The sequence below is a fragment of the Chroicocephalus ridibundus genome, chromosome 1 (genome assembly GCF_963924245.1).
Source record: "Chroicocephalus ridibundus chromosome 1, bChrRid1.1, whole genome shotgun sequence".
Classification (NCBI taxonomy): Eukaryota; Metazoa; Chordata; class Aves; order Charadriiformes; family Laridae; genus Chroicocephalus; species Chroicocephalus ridibundus.
Genome location: NC_086284.1, coordinates 82,819,166 through 82,836,258, shown reverse-complemented (window position 1 = coordinate 82,836,258; position 17,093 = coordinate 82,819,166). Strand labels below are relative to the sequence as shown.

Genomic DNA, 17,093 nt, shown 5'->3' with positions numbered 1-17,093 from the left:
TCCCAATCAAGAATATACATTTTTGATTTTAAATCTGTTGCTATAAAATATTAGAGCATGTACAAAATGAATATATGAGCAATAAGAACGTGTATAAATATCATTTCAAGAGTATTTGCACATTTTTATCCCCTTAACAAACTGGTTTTTAAAGACAAAGGTTATCTGATACTGTAACTATATATGGTATTTTGACTGCATGTGAGCCTCAGCTCTACAAAGGGACATCTAACAGCACAGCAAACATGCCTTTGCAATTAAATGGTCATTCACAGTACAGCTTATGGAAATATAAGCTACAGCTCAAACCGTTCAGTAAAGAATGCCCGTTCTTGTTACTCTTTGTTTTAATGGGCTATAAAATAAATGCAGTGTAGAAGGTATTTTTTCAGCCAGAGCTTGTGATACGTGATATGCATAGCTGTACTGGGAAGAAAATGCCAAAATTATGTACTTCAAACACCCATCACGCTTCTCAGAAGGGTTACATACGTAAAGCCATCAAAGTCCTGTGCTATCTTAAATGGAACAGGACCGACTGCTCCTTTGGTGTTGACAGCATCAGCCCTGGTAAATGGCAAAGGGTGTACAGTTCAGCAGTGAAATGCTGCCAGCTTCATTCGTTTGGAGCCATATGCAAGAAGGGGTAAGGAGACTGCACGGCTGCAGAAAGGGAGGGAAAAGAACAAAGTGTTTTAAAACACCATGAAATAGGCAGGGAGGAACAGGGCCAGAAAACACACAGGCGCACACACACAGATTAAATGCACGCGTGGAAGTGGTAAGGGTGGAGGGGGAGAAAAGGGATGAGAGAAGTCAGGTGGGTTAATGGTAGCTGAAGGGAATTAAGCAACGGAATAGATACATCGGGGAGAGAAGCAGTAGGGTGAAGAAAAGAAGCCCATTAATAAAAGATGAGGAGGGGTGAAATTAATGAGAGCTCTGCAGAGACACTACAGCCCTTGTGAGGAGAGCGGCACAGGGCCTAGATCTGGTATTCTTGTTCAGTACTTCCCAGATACTGGGGGCTGCTCGGAGGACAAAGTACAATTAAAAAGCAGGGACTGTCAGCCCCTCGGGAACACTAAGCAAGGGACCAGTGTCCCACACTCACGTAGGTGAATAACTATGAGGAACTGCCTGTCACACCAACGGTCCCCAGGATTTTTAAAATGAAATTTATGCCCCTGAAGTTACTGAAATAAATGAGTGTTTACAGTCAGGACTCTTTTTAATGGCTTGCTTCTTTTTTTTTTAAGTCTTCTTTTTTATGTACTGAAGTTATATTTACAGGGTGCTTTTATCTCTGTGGAAACTTTGCATTTCATGCAAAACCAGGACTTTTTCATGCCCATGTGCTTCCAGAAAATGGAATTTCCTGTAAAACAGCAGCTATCACAGGATGTATAGTAAAAATCGAGGCGCTGGTAGTTGCAGGTTCCAGGGTGCACCACAGAGTCCTGATCCTGAGGCAGCCAGACCAGGGAGCGGGTCACAGCCATCACAGACCTCCTCCTCCTCATGCCCTTGGATTTCCTTCCTGGGGGTACGGATGGAAGAAGGGAGGCTGAAACATTTGTTTCTAGAACCTCAATCTCACATGTAATAGTACAGCGGCCAGGATGCGGCCTCAGATCTGGAAGCTGGGAAGCACTCCCAGCTTCCAGTTGCAGATATTTATTGCAGCCATAGTCAGTTGATAGACACAAGCCACAAGTTCTCCCTTAAGAACAATTAGTGAAGGCACAGTCTGTGAGTAGACATTTTATTCTTATGCATAGAAAGGATGTTTTTCCTTAGAATTGTTTATTAAAAAATATAACTCTACTGAACTCGGCGTTTAAATCCATTAGATCAATCTCCCCTGTGCTGTGAATCCCAAGAAAGTGCTGGCCCATCTACTGGGTCCTTACAAACACAGTCCCAAAGTGGCACATGCTCAGAGACCTCAGTTAGCAGCAGGCTTTTAAATTCAGATGTTAGACTGAGAGCAGGAAATAAGGAGTCAAAAAGTGTTCTCAGCCGAAATAAACCACTTTTTTTGGTGAAACATTTTTTACCTTCCCTGCTGTTCTCCTTACTCCTTTTTAGTAGGTCCTTAGAAACTCTATTTTCTAGAACTTGCTCTTACCTTGAACTTTTCTGCTCTCTTGTCTTGCCATGCTTGATGCATAGACAAAATATCCAATGGAGCATAACAAAATGAAAGTCTTATGTTTATACCTGTGTAATTATAAAACTCAGATCCTGAGAATATATCCATTCTTCAACTGTTCACCTAAATGTTAAATTCTTCAAAATGCTAATGTGTTGTGTTATTTCTTTTTGACAGCAAAATTTGGAGAGTAACCTCACCAACCTTATTAAAAGGAATACTGAACTGGAAACTCTTTTGGCGAAACTCATTCAGACCTGTCAACATGTAGAAGTGAGTACTGACCTCCGTTTGAAATACTTTAAACTTAATTACATTCACTTTCGGCATTCAGGAACAAAAGTTTAAACAAAAAAAAAAAAAAAAACCAAGCACAGAACTAAACTAAAATAGTGGTAAGCTGATTTGGAGCTTTTTCACTGATAAATGGTATTCTCAATACAGATGACCTCCTTTACATTCCTTCCTACCCCCTTTTTAATTATCGTATGTTTGTATGGCCCCCACTACAGCTATACTCGAGCACATCACTCACTATCTGTAACATGTTTATCTTTTTGGGTCCTTTGCGAGGTAGAGTAATATTTACAGGTGGAAAACTAAGGCAAAGAAATAGTAATGCCCAGATCCAAAGTGATATTTAAGTTTCTTTCGGCCACTGATTATTTTTTTTTAATCAGAATTAAGTATCTAAATACCTATGCGGACTCAAAAGTCATACATGAAATATATTTATCTTCAGAAGAAGAAAGATGCTTGCAGGCATTTGAGTTGCCTCAGTTATGTATTCCACTTTGAGTATCACAGAAAATCTTTAGCAGGGAAGGACCTGAATCCATATTTCCCACAAAGCTGGGGAATTTTTTCGATGGCCCTGTGGGGACTGCTGCTCTACATGCAAATTAAAATAACCACAGACTAATTCAGCCATGGGAGCTGACACAGGAGGAGATCAGAGTCCAAAGCAGACTCTTTTTTAGCAATCACTGTGAAATAAAAGCTTCTATATTGTAGAAAACTTGCAGAAGACAACATGAGTTTATGCTCTCTGCCAGTAAGTATTATACAAACATCCCCATGGCATCAAAGCTTCATCACCAGTGCTTTGCTCGTTGTCAGTCTCAGCCACGAGTCCCAGATGACACACCAGATACAAAACATTTTCACCCCTCCTCCGAGTAAATTGTGGCTGAGAAACACTGGAAGTCTAGAAAGGCTCAATATTGTGAGGGCATGTGCTTGTTGACAGATATACTGGATTCACTGAGATACGGAAAGCTCATATTTGCAGTGCTATCAGTTTTCATAAGTTCTAAGTTCAATTTAAGATAGCATGGGAAAGTTAATGGGGTAGGAATCAGAGGCACAAGGTAAATACTGCTGATTTAGAGTGAAACAAGCTTCACACCTCAATCACAGAGAAAAGGTATTGTCAGTTGAACAGCTAATTACTAGTCAGACTAGCAGGGAAAGTTTATTTTCCCAGTGAAAAATGGTTGAGTTTTCATTGGCATTACAGTGTCTGTTGACAGGCTTCTGCACAGGACCGTTTCACTTCTGACTGCGTTGGGGTTCCTGCAGCAGCCTCATTTATTCAGAGAAGGGCACACTGTATGTTCCAAGCAGACAGGCAGCATTAAATAACAATAGTGTTGCATAGAAAAGGTATTCTGATATGAGTATGGTTGTCTGTATATGTGAAAGGAAGCCAGGTTTCTTCATCAGTGTTACCTAGGGAGTAGCCCTGGGAAATTTGAGTGACAAAGGGAGTCTTAACCCAGAGCTTCTGAAACATGGGTATCATTTAAGAGAAAGCTCGCTGTGGCATACACTGCCATAACGCATCTACCTGCTTGCTCTGCAGAAAGGCACTCTCTTTTTAGAGAAGCCTCTTTTTCTTCCTTATAAAGTCCCATGGAAGTTCTCCATAGGACTTCTTTTCTGTCTTTTTCAGATGAAAGTTCAGTCACCTAATTAAGCCCAAGAGCAACTTTTCTTACGAACAGATTCAAAGTCACATGTTGAAAATTTGGCATCTGCTCAAGTATCTTGTTGACTGTGGCAATGACACATGCTGCAGAAAAAAAGGAAAAAAAAATATAATCCACCAAAAAAAATCCCAAAGCAAATAAAACCAAACCAAACCTAAAAAACCCAGGACTGTTCTTCCAAAGAGATCATCTCATCCATTTTTCTGTCCGCATCACCTCTGTGGAGCCTCACTGACTTCATGGGGCTCAACAAAACTGTGAAAGTTTATCCACAGTACCAGACTTGAGGTGAACAGCTTGAGTTCTTTGTATAGGCAGCAATAACGTCAGGCAGAACAACTGTAGCATCAGCTGGAACAACTGTAGTAGGTAATGAGAGACAGAGACAAGGCATGTTTGCTTCCTCTGTGGATAAAACTCAGAGCAAAACCCATGAAGCAGATCGGCCCAGGACAACATAAGGCCTCTTCTTCATTAGTGGCCTATGTCCAAGATGGGCGAGATCTGGAAAATTTAAAATCGCTCCTCCATCTCCTCTGCAATTATATTACCAACTCTAAGGTTTAGTATTACAAAAAATCCAACTTGTTCAACTGGTAACAGATGCGCTACTGTCCCCGGAGCCCTGTTTTAGAAAATTTCTCTGTAGGCATAAAGCAATACCAGCAAAGTTGTTAATGGATTCCTACCACGTTTTATTCATCAAATTAGTCTAATTAGCATTTAAATTAGCTAAATATTAAGAAATGAGCTTCAGTCAAAACCCTGGACCTAGGCCGTGCTGGAAATCAGGCAAGGGGGGACATGGAAGTAAACTTTAAAGCTATCTCTTTTTCTCAGAGCTCTGTGAAAACTTCAGATATGATGTGAATACCTCCAACATTACGAGAAGCTGAGGCTTAGATAGATTTTTTAAAAGTCAGTATACTCTCTTTCTTTGTGCTTCTTTGTGACAGTAATTCATCCCAAACCAGGAACCCAAATTAACCATACAGTATATTGGTTGCAACATTAATGTTACCAATTTTAAATTACAAAATATTAGGAAAAGACGAAATTTCAATGACTGTATTAGTGTTGCCATATGAACTCACTCAAAGGTTAAAACCGAACAGGTAGTTAGTTTTATAGGAAATGTTTTCTATCTCATTATTTGATAATGTCCTGGTTTGAGGTAAAACAGAACCAATTTTCTGATTTGTAATTTTACTTTTTAGCTGGGCCTCTTCTAACTGATGACAGATACAATATATTACAGATAATTATGTAAAATATATTGTACACAATTTGTAAACATGTAAAAACATAGGTAGTACACTTTAAAAACTGCTGTTACATACTTTGATTTTCCTTACTTAATTTTAATTCATTTTAATAATGTTATTTTAATGTCAGTTTTGATTTTGAGGGGTGTAAAACCAGTTGAAAAAAAAAAAGAAGCTTTGGGTTTCATGCATAATTCAGACTTTGAAAAACAAGAAAGGAAAGGAAATTATTATTCTTTATGTTAAAGTTACCACGTTTTTATTAAGGGGTATATAAACTTTAAAAAAAAGTTATGCTATTTAGCATTTATTTGTAGAAATAAACACTAAAATTTTTTAAAGCCTTTGTCATGTCATAAACGAAAAAATTCAGTATTACATGAAAAATGAAAAAGGAATGTCTTTTTTTGGCTTTTGATATGGAGCTGATGTTTCCGAAAATGCACAACGAACAGGCTCTGTGTCTTTTGAATAAGTGAATCCTCACCAGCCAAACCAAATTTTGTCACAGAGAGACTGTTTCTCATCAACCAAACAAGCTGTTAATGACTTCCCAGCAACTGGCTTCACTGCAGATTAATTATGTATGCATACATCCTTTCCATCAGGCAACTGTAACTTCATCGATAGCAAAGACCAAATCCCAGTCTCTCCGTGTTTTAAAACTAATGTTTATTCCCTTCTGAAAGAGCGTTCTTTCCACTTTTTGCTCACATGAGCAGGCAAGGACTGGTCGGGGATGTTCGCTATCTGGAAGCTGGACGCCTTCCAACCACTGGGGAGGGGAGGTCTGGGCTGCCTTTCATCACAGCAACGGAGGCATAAATCTTGCCTATTTTTAGATGGAGTTTATCAATTTATGACAAGATTTACGCTGATGGTCGACCTGATCTTGGGAGACTCGAGAAGTCCACTTCCAGTCTTGCATTCCCGTGGGCAGTTCTGGGCATATTGGCGAATAGTTTGTGAATAAATCAAGCCACACTTGTACTCTTTACTGCTTTAAGTAGAGCAGAGATATTATTAAGCATTTCATAACAACAACAACAACAACAACAACAACAACAACAATAATAATAATAATAATAATAATACCTGAATGTCTGATTTCGTTCCTAATATGGAAGTATAGTCTGTGCTAATACTTAGTTTATAGTAATGCTTAATTTTAAAAATCCCATTTTCTCAAAGGGAACCACACCCTGAAAAGTGAATGCTTGAGATTATAACATTCCTTTCTGTCCCAAATCTTTCTGTTTCATTAAGAGCACCCTGGCACACTGGTCTTACTCATCTTTCAGATACATCCCCAAGATGTTTTTTTGATTTACACTCATTTTTCCATCTTTCTGCTCTCCCTTCTTCTGTAATCCCATCTGTCACTTCTTGGTTTTGCAGAAATGCCAAAGGCTGTTAATCAGGAAAGTTTTGTTTTCCTTCCTTGGAGACAATGGAGCCTTTGGCCAGGCTGCTTTCTGCAGAGCACCCCCTCGCTCGAGGCAGCTCGCTGGGTTGGCCCTGGTGATCCAGCTCCGCTCCTCACTCTGTTTAGGGAGGGAAGGCGGCTGTGGCTGTAAATCCCCAGGGACAGCAGACTTGGCTGCACCAAACGATAAACTGATTCATAGGATAAAATACAGTTTTTTCCACAAATTGAGAAAATAGAATAGAAATGGCTGCTAATCTGAAATATCTTTATTTGCAATCCTAGCTCACAGCATTCACACATCTCATAGTATCCGTACAAAACTTGTTTAAAAGCATTAAAAACCATCCTGGAGAATTTTATCTTTAAATTCTGTGGACATCCACCCAATGAGAGAGCCCTCTAGGATGTGGCTAAATCAATGTGTGGCTCTTAAAAGTCCATAAAAACATCCGTGCATGTCAGGAAAGCAGCTACTTAGTTCTGGAGCTATTATAAGGGTAAGATGTTTGAGGGAAAAAGACGTAATGCAATTATTTATGCTTTGGCATAAATTAACAGACTAGGTACAAGCCCTCTACCTCAGCTGAGGGAGGAGAGCTGGATCCAGTCCCAATGGGTGAATCAAGGCTGCAGTAATTCGCTTGTAACAAATGCGCTATGCAAAAAAATAGCTGAAAATTTCTGTAGGAGGCTGGGACGAATCTTCCAAAAACACTATTGCAAAATTGGGATTGACAGGCCTAGGATATGGCAACATAGGTTAATCACTGGGTGACAGCATCCCTGTGGCCATACCAACCCACTGCCAGGTCTGCCTGTTTCCCACCGTTTGCTGGAGGGACATCATCACGGTGGTGCCCTGGGATGGCCTTTGGCACCTGCCCTGCCTTCCCCCTGCCCTCTGCACACCCTCCACGTGCAAGGTGATGGGGGCCGCATCCTGCTCTGCGGGCCTGTGCCTTTTCCAGCTGTCCGTAGCTCCGGATTTACCCACTTCTCAGTTGAATCAGGGAAGGATTTAATGCTGTAAGCACTTAGATTCTCCCCTTGGTTTTAGGGTCACAGGTTTCTCTGGCTGACAAAGTGCTATGTCACAGCATATTTGCTTCTTTGTCATAGTTTCCAAGGCACGTTGCTTCTATGAATGTGTGAGGCTTCTGCAAACATCTTTTGGATCATGACATTAATTGACATAAGGCACAACTTTGAGCATGAGCCTCTTTTGTCAGTTACTTTTTTCTAAGCAATTTGTGTTTTGTTTCTGGACTTTTTTCTCATCTCTTCTAGGAAATATATGATTAAACGTCTGCTGTATAGTCAATGTGATGAAGCTTCTCTCATCTGTTAGGCAGAAACAATCTGAACTCAGCTGGAGGAAAAATTGGAGCAATTATCTAGGGGGGAGGGGAAAGGAAATAGGTTTTGCTTGTAGACAGCTTTATAACATCTGTATCTCAGTCTTTCTGTTTGTTTTGTTTTGTTTTCAATTCACCAAACGTCATAGGAAGCAAATTTTGGACACCACTGCAAAATCATTTTTGGTTGTATAAAGAAGGGAAGGCATTTTCCTCCGACTGTGTAACCCTCAAGCTGCTGCATCCTTCGCTTTCTGTTTGTAATGGAAATGCTCAGTTTCTAGCTCACTTCTAAAGATCTGCTGCAGGCTAAATCTCAGCATAAAGTTCCCAGTCAAAATTTGGTTTTGTGTGTTTCAAATGGTGGGGTTTTTTATAGCCATGTTATATAATCACCTGGAAAAAAAAGATAGTATATTGAAAGACCTTTTATTTCCCCAGCACGGATACTGAACACTCACACATAACAGACATATTTTAAATCACTGTAACAACAGTAGTGCAAAAGTGATGAAGAGAAGACAGCAGCACCTGGAAAATCCTGCTGTTACCTCTTTTTGTGTGCCCGATCAAAATAAGTGAGCCAAATGGAAAAATTATAAATAATGAAAATTCAAATATCTGGTAAGACTTCAGCTACAAGAGAGCTTCTTCAGATTTTGCAACAAAACGTCTCCGTTAGTTTTTATCTAAGATACATGTAGCATTTCTGTTACTTGAGGGACAGAAAAATCAAAACCCGGCTGTCAGAGTGATTCCCTGAGGACAGTCTAACAATAAAGCGGCTTTGTCTGTGACAATAAAAAACAGTGGGTACTCTCTTTTCCCTGAGTTTCATGGTACTTGCTCCTTCCTGAGATTTTGGGACCATTTCAGTCAAAGCCCAAGTAAACCGAGAAGTTCTCGTTAGGAAAATTTAAATGGAAATCCTGTATGTAAATCCTGGTGTCTGAACTACAGCAAATGGCCTTCGTGATCATACAGAGCTGACCCCTAGTAGTTTTGAATTAGGAATCTACTTTGATGGTTTTTTTGTGGGCAGATAACTTGGAAAGTAGCTCCACTGAAAGCCGCTTTTTCCTCTGCTCCAGTATCTTCTGGTTTTCCTAGATACTTGTTTAGCAGCTAAATTTGTTTGCTATTTAAGTGCTAGAAGTAACTGACATTTTTTGGTTTGTGAAATAGAGAGGAAAACGTGACTTGAAGGAAATCCAGAGTTATTACTTTCAATAAGAGACTAATTAGCAAACTTCATGATGTGTATAAAACCCTAAGAAAGTTTACAGCATTAGTCTCCTAAGACAGTTTCTAATGAAAGAGGATACAAGAGGACTTTCTCTATTAGCATTGTTCAGATGAAATTTATGGCATGATCTACTTTTGATTTCTAATTACTTTAGTTCTACATTTAATTCCACTTTCATATAAGTTGATTTAATTCATTGAAAGTCTCAGGTAGGCTTTAGTCAGTGTTGTAATTTTACATAGTATTAGAGAAAAGAGAAACTTCAGAAATAAAAACTAACAAAACATGCAGCGTGGCATATGGCAATATGGAATATACATTCAAGGATGTCCTAAGTTGCATGCCTAGGAAGCCCTAGCCTAATAGACAAATATTATTTGCCTAAAAAATGATTTGTTTTCACAAATGTCTAATTGGTCCTATATAAAATATTGGTCCTGTATTAAATGTATAATTGGTCCTGTATATGTACAGGATTGCAGCAGTTATGCATACATTTTATGTATAGATTGGGCACATGCTGGAATATGTTAATGCACCTACAACTGTTTTATAACTTCTGGAAATTGGACTCATCATTATGATAGAGGATTATATATAAACTAACAGCAGTGCTTGCCATTGCCTGTTAAGGCAGCTAGTTCCCACTGGCTCCATCTCTCCCTGTCTCGCATCCATACACATGTATGTGTTTACAGTCTTGTTAGACTGATAGTCCTGCAAAAAATTTGGCCTTAAACTAAAAAAATTAGGTTTTTTAGTTCACTGTTAATCACGGGTTAACTAATGCAGCAGGTAATACTTTGTGCCTGCCATCAGAGAAAGTAACTTGTCAGTCAAAATGTTGTAACCTTTTGGAACCTTCTGTCTTTGAGACATTTACCTTTATGGGAACAAAATACTCCTGAGTTTCTCCTTTTCCTGCCTAACATAAATAGCTGAATATTAATTAAAGCAGCAAGGAGACCAAAGACATTGGTCCTCTAGTATGTTAAACACCAGGCTAAAGACCCTGGATCCTGGATGAGAGTTATAAGTGCTGGACCGTTGGTGCTGACAAGGGCACTTGCTTCATCTTCATCAAAGGACGGGCAGTCTTTTGAACTTCAGTGATTATTTACTCATTTTTGTTTTTCTACCCTAAATGAAACACACGGAGTGGAATATTTTGCTCAACTTGAAACAAAGGCTTAATGTCAGCAGGAAAAAAACAAAATAAAAATAATAAATAAGTAAATATAGTTCAATTCAAAAATTATTTGCATTATTTAGGTTCAAAGAAAGGACTAACATAAAGGATAAAAATGACTGAAAATAAAAGATTCATATGACCTTTTTACTGCATCTTAAAAAACCACATCCCTCTTAAGGCTTAGTTTCGCAAACAGCTTAATCTGATTTTAAGCCTCCTCGCTGCCAAAAGTCTTCCCACCTCTGCTTCTGCCCTTCCCGGTGTGTTTCTTTACTTGCTTCCCATGTGTTCGTGCAACACGCGCATCAGCCAGGTGAGCTCAGCCCAGCCATTTCCCGAGGTGGCCACACTGGCTTCTGCGGATGGAAGGAAAATGGGGAATACCTTTTTTCTTTCTGGCAGTATGATCCTAGAGCTGTTTAACCCAGTTGTGAAACTGTGGTTCGTCTCTCCATAAATGTCTTTTCTCCAGTCTGCTTTCCTATCCCGAGAAATGTCAGCTATCGTTCCAACATGATGCTGCGTTTGTGTTTCATAAAACCAATACTTGGTTCATTGAAGCAAGCCTGGTCGATGGGCTTTACAGCTGGCAGCATAAGCGTCTCTGGAGTAGATTTTTATGGGAACTTTCCAGATCATCCAAGTTTAAAATTTTTTATGTCTTTAATAGAGCTCCTTTAATAGCAATTTGTTTGTTTTTCATGAAACTTCTGGTTTTGTTTTGTGATTAGATTGTAAATGTCACTGGAGGACTGCTAGGTATCTTGCTGGTTAGTTTCTCAACAATGAGCTTCAAAGCACAGTGGGATAAAAAACTTTAAACCAGTATTTTAATAAGTAACATGAGTATTTCAAATGTCTAAAAAGGTTTACTTTTAGTCCAGATTGGGGCAGATAGTCTTATCAGCCTGACCCAAAGTGGTTTAGCTGTCCTGGCCCAATCGATTCTTCATTCACAAAATTCCTAGGTAGCCAGAGTAAGTTGCTGTAATTTTGCACTGACCTTTGTTTAACCTGCTCTGAGACTGCCTCTAAACACAGCTCTCCTGGTTAGAGATAGATGTGGAATGCAAACAAAAACAAAGCCTCTGGCACACTTGAAATGGGAGATGACCATTCCTTTTTCTCTTGCACCAATTCGGAATAAAGGAGTTGTAGGTGATCTGTTCAGATGGCAAGCTGATTAATCTCACCTTTTTCCAAAGGCACGATTTGTCATAATAGATAAAATCAGTTTTATGCTTAGGTTAGATAAAGTCTGAAAAAGCTTTATTCCGAGAGTTGCTTTTGCTCCACAGAAGACTAAATTGAATAGCCCATAATATAAAACAGGGATATGAAATGAAACAAGTTTGAGTCGGTGACCCTCATTCAGCCTAGCCATCCGTAAAAAGAAAGGGAAGAAATGTTTTCATAAATGTGCAATAATAATTATCCTTTGTATTTCCATTAAATATGGATGATAGTAGAATTTGTCTACAATGTATCATGACTCTATGAAGAAAAGTTATTCACTTTACAACATGGAGTAATTAAAAAATAGGCCTCTCTCTTTAGATCAGCATAATCCTTTAATTCATCTAGAGACTCTAATCCAAGAAAATGTGTCCCACATAACAATGAAGGAAATTTTCCAAGACTAAACAGGTACTGGCCGTTATATGCCATCATTTTAGATGTTTTTTTCCTCAGTTTCTGGATTTGGTGTAAGAAGGAATTCAGATTCAAAGTCTAGAGTGAAATATGTGGCGATGATGTTGTCAAGTGGAATCATTGCAATTTGGTTTTCTGTCGGTTTTGTTTGTTTGTGAGTATATACTAATCTTACAACCATCAACTTGAACCCATAAAGAAAAGGTGATACCTCTTTACCTGTGTGGCCACAACTGCAGAGAATTTATTTTTTGAGGCATTGAGACTGTTTTTAAATAGTAAAGCTGAAACTCAAATTCATACCTCACTTTCCAAACACCAGACTCTTTCCACAACCTACTTTCTTCCATTTTGCATAACCAGTGGAGGACTAGTGAATAGAAAGTACTCTCGTTTTGATAAATTTATCTCAGACCGTGTAGTCTTAAAAAAGCAGGGCACATCTAATTTAGGGTGTCTTATTTTGCTTGTCATTTAGAGATTATTTGCTGAAAAGTCACGTGTGCATTTCCACTAGTGAACGAATCTGCCTCACCCATAAGGAATGTCAGAGGGAGAGTTTTGCTCCTGCAAGGAAAATTCTGCTGAGACACTAAAAAATCCTTTCATTCCAGTATACTAGTTGGGGAAGTTTTCGTGGGTATGGATCTAGCCCTTCTGACCCTCTGTTTGCCTTTGAATTAACCAGAGAAGCTCCCCTGTAACCTTGAACCTCTAGCCCTGTTGCAGTTGTGTGATTTCCCAAACATCTGCTGGGGACTTTGAAACCACCACATTCATTTTCTTATGACCTAAGCTGCAATTTAGCTCAGGTCTCTGAAGATGAAAGCCAAGGAAGCCTCTGCAGAGAGCAGAACACTTTCCAAAGCAGTTCTCAGCTTGTGGAACTGGGAACAGCTGGCCGGCTCTCCCCTTTGGGTCGGGAGGGCTTGTTGTTTCCAGCTCCCTGTCAGACATCTGAGGAACCCCCATTTTTCTTTTTTTTTTCTACACCCACTCCCTGAGGCAAAGGCCAGCGGTCCCTACCCATCTGTCTGGAAAACCTGGAAAGAACCCTGAAATATTTTTTTTTTCAGTAAACTGTCTGAGGTCTTTGGATATTACAGAAATAGAAATAAATTCCCCACAAAAGCCGCAGGACTAGAATCAGTTCTTGCTTGCTTGTTTGTAGTAGAAAATGCCATAATTTTTCCTAAATTGTAACAAGGCCTTGTAGTCAGTTTTAGAACAGTTTTGTGGCATGGAAGAGAAGCTAATAAAAATGATTCCAACGAAACACAAAGCTTTAGATTTGAAGTAGTTCTGGAGATGGATTTTTAAGGAACTTGTTGATGCCAAAACTAAGTTTATTGATGACAGTGAAATTTTCTACATAAAAGTGTTTCCAAGTCCAGCATAAACTCTCAGGCAATAGATATCTCAGATTAAGGAGTCAACATTCATCTGGGATAGAGGAAGCCCAGACTTAAGTCTGCTCTCTGCACGATTGAGAAACTCCCACAACCAAAGTGAGCGACCCAGTCTCCAGACTTTTCTAATGCAGCTCTCAGTCTCTTTTAATGAACTCCTTGGAAAGAGGGCTTGTTTTTAATGTGGAAAAATGTAGAACGTAAAACCTCAACTATTTTCACCAGACAGAACTCGCATTCCTTGGCCAGCCCCAGCTGGAAGTTATTGTCAAGGTTGCTGTTCATCAAAGGACTCGAGCAGAAGGCAGAGCCTTATTCTGGTATTTCTGGAGCACCTGTACAGCGGAGCCCTGCTCCGTGCCTGTGGCTCTTTGGTCTGACATATGACTCCTCAGAAACATACAAGTAAATAATATTCAATGCTAATCTCACAAATAGTCCCTTTAGGGCCACAGCTAATATGGTGCACTTAAAGTTAGGCATGTGCTCAATTACAAAGTTATTACTGAATCAGAGGCCTTGTAGGCTGAAAATTTGATTAAGGAGTATTTCAACTTGACAAAAGCCCCCAGATTAAATGGCGGTTTTTTCATACAAAGCTCAGACATATCAAATAATTTTGGAATATTCTTTTCACTTTTAGTAAGCTTGTGCAAACTATAACATTGGAAATGTCTTCAAATGAAGTTTATAAAAGAGTATACTTTTCAGATTTCAAAGAAAAACAGAAGTCTGCAGTCAGTGTGTAAGAAATCCAAAGTTTTTTTCCAATCATTTTGTATTTCTTGGTCTGGAGTTTTTTAAGTTAAGATTTAATTATTACTTTGTTATTCAAACCAACCACAGCATTAAATGAAACAATGTTGACTTAACCTTCCTGTAACTCTGTGTTTCGTGACAGTTACCCCAAAGATTAATTAGATCTGCTCAACAAAATGTATTTGTGATGTAAGTGGTGATAGAAGTAACACTTCGAGTGGAAGCTACTCAAATATTCTGTGAAGTGTTACCATAATTAAGTGCCAAAGTCAGCACTGGTGTGAGCAGACCTCAGTATCAGCACAGGAGGAGTTGCGCCCATGTGCAGTGGATGCTGTCATTGCTCCTGACTGAGCCCATTTGGGATTCCCCGCTCTTTGTGGAATTTCAATCCAGTAGTGAAACTGGAGTCGGAACAGGGAAAACTTGTGCACTGGACTGCTGATTGAAAACAGCTCTGCAGAGTTTCACGCCAAAGTACGGTGCATGATGGGAGGGTGTGATGCAGCTGGGATGGTGCGATGATGATAAGAGGGGAAATAGGAGGGACAGTGATGATTGACTAGTTCTTCTGGGCTCCCTGAGCAGCCAGTGGAGAGACAATGGCACTGTCAGAGGCTTTGGGTGAACTGCTCCATGGTCTGTCTCTCCTCGTGGACAAGGGGTAATGTTTTTAAACTGAAAGAGGATAGATTTAGATTAGATATTAGGAAGAAATTCTTTACTGTGAGGGTGGTGAGACACTGGAAGAGTTGTGGATGCCCCATCCCTGGAAGTGTTCAAGGCCAGGCCGGATGGGGCTTTGAGCAGCCGGGTCTAGTGGGAGGTGTCCCTGCCCATGGCAGGGGGGTGGGAACTAGATGGTCTTTAAGGTCCCTTCCAACCCAAACCATTCTGTGATTCTATGATTCTGTGATTCATGGACCATGGTGGGAAGCCAGGCAGAGCGAACAGCTAACATAAGGAGACAAATAAGCACCTAAAACTGCACAGTAGAAGTAGTTTCTACATTTTCACCTACTGCGTGCAGATCTCCCCAACGCTTTCGGTAACATCTGACTGCTTCCAGAAACAAATATATTTTCTCTTTATAATCCTGATATCTTAATTAATAATTAGGCCTGTAAAATATGCAACCAAACTTTAATTTTATGAAAGTTTGAGAAGGATAATCCAAAACTTTAATGAAAGCAGGCCTTTGTAAACTAGTCCCCTCTTTGCCCGGAGGACACAATGTATTTCACATAAGAAGGTTATTTGTAAAATTGGCCCTGGTCCAAATTTAGATACATAAGCATTTGCTTAATCGTAATGAGCTCCGTAATGTGCTTACAGGTAAATGCGTGTTTAAACACGTTGTTGGAATTAAAAAAAGAAGGCTGAGGGAGATCAAGGGGCTCATCGGACTGAAAAATAACCAAGGGGAGAAACATAGTTACTTGTCACCTGGAACTGTTCCCTGTTGTTCACCACTAGCCCTTGCTAGCCCAATGGAAAAGGTGACGTGGCTCTAGAAGTAATTGGCCAGGGCTGAAGGCTGCTTTACTGTCTTAGCAAAGTGCAAATGGAAACATAGCTCTGAAATCACTCCATTAAATTTTTCCTTATTTTAGATATGATTGAAACTTTTTGCCTTTTTCTCTGACTCTTTACACATACGTGTAAGCTATGCATATACTACTGCTGGTGGGGAAGCACATTTTTCTTGTCATACAGAATGTTGACTTTTCAATGAAAAAATCAGTCTCTCCCAGAAACAAAACATTTTCAGCTGACAACCAAAACTTTTTTCAGTTTTCTTATTTTTTTAACAAAAGTCAACATTTTCCATAGAAAGCTAATATCCTTTGTGAGGATTTTTGCATTAAAAACAGTTTCACTGTTTATACTCATCACGGTTTAACCCCAGCCAGCAACTAGGACCATGCAGCCACTTGCTCACTCCCCTCTCCCCCCTCACCCCCGGTAGGGTAGGGAAAACAGGGAGAGAAGGAGGGGAGGAAAAAACTTGTGGGTTGAGATAAAGACAGTTTAATAGAACAGTAACGGAATTTAATAATAATAATAATAACAACAACAACAATAAAAGAATATACAAAATAAAGTGATACAACGCAAGTTGCGCTCGCCACCTGATGATCGCTTGCCCAGCCCATCCCAAGCAGTGACTGCAGATTCTTGTCCCCTGGCCAATCCCCACTTATATACTCAGGATGACGTCTGTGGTATGGAATATTCCTTTATCCAGCTTCTCCCGTCTATGCTCCCTCTTAGCTTCTATGGGAAGCTGAAAAAGTCCTTGACTAATATAAACATTATTTAGCAACAACTAAAACAGTATGTATTATCAGTATTCTCATAGTAAATACAAAACACAGCAACTACTAGGAAGAAAAATTCACTCTATCCCAGCTGAACCCAGGACAGTACTGTGGAAAACCACATGAGCACAGCTATTATTTTCTATCTGATTCACTGCTGAGGCAAAGTGGTAATAATAAAGACAGTCAATGCACATGACCTGGTAATGTTGTTTGTATCTTTGGTAATTTGAATCTCTCAGGAACCACTATATGGACAATGAAAATAAACAATACTTTCAAGTGTTAAATTCAGCAAATCAAACATTAGGAATCACT

At 39.5% G+C, this 17,093-nt stretch overlaps 1 protein-coding gene across 7 annotated transcripts in view; it reads left to right on the top strand.

The window, feature by feature from the left end:
• Positions 1–17,093, top strand: part of MID1 (midline 1) — a 253,971-nt gene that overhangs the window by 204,428 nt on the left and 32,450 nt on the right. For all 7 annotated transcript variants that reach the window (XM_063341466.1, XM_063341457.1, XM_063341475.1 and 4 more), the window contains exon 3: positions 2,333–2,428. In XM_063341466.1, coding sequence (XP_063197536.1) covers positions 2,333–2,428 — 96 coding nt within the window. The remainder of the gene's footprint in view (positions 1–2,332; positions 2,429–17,093) is intronic.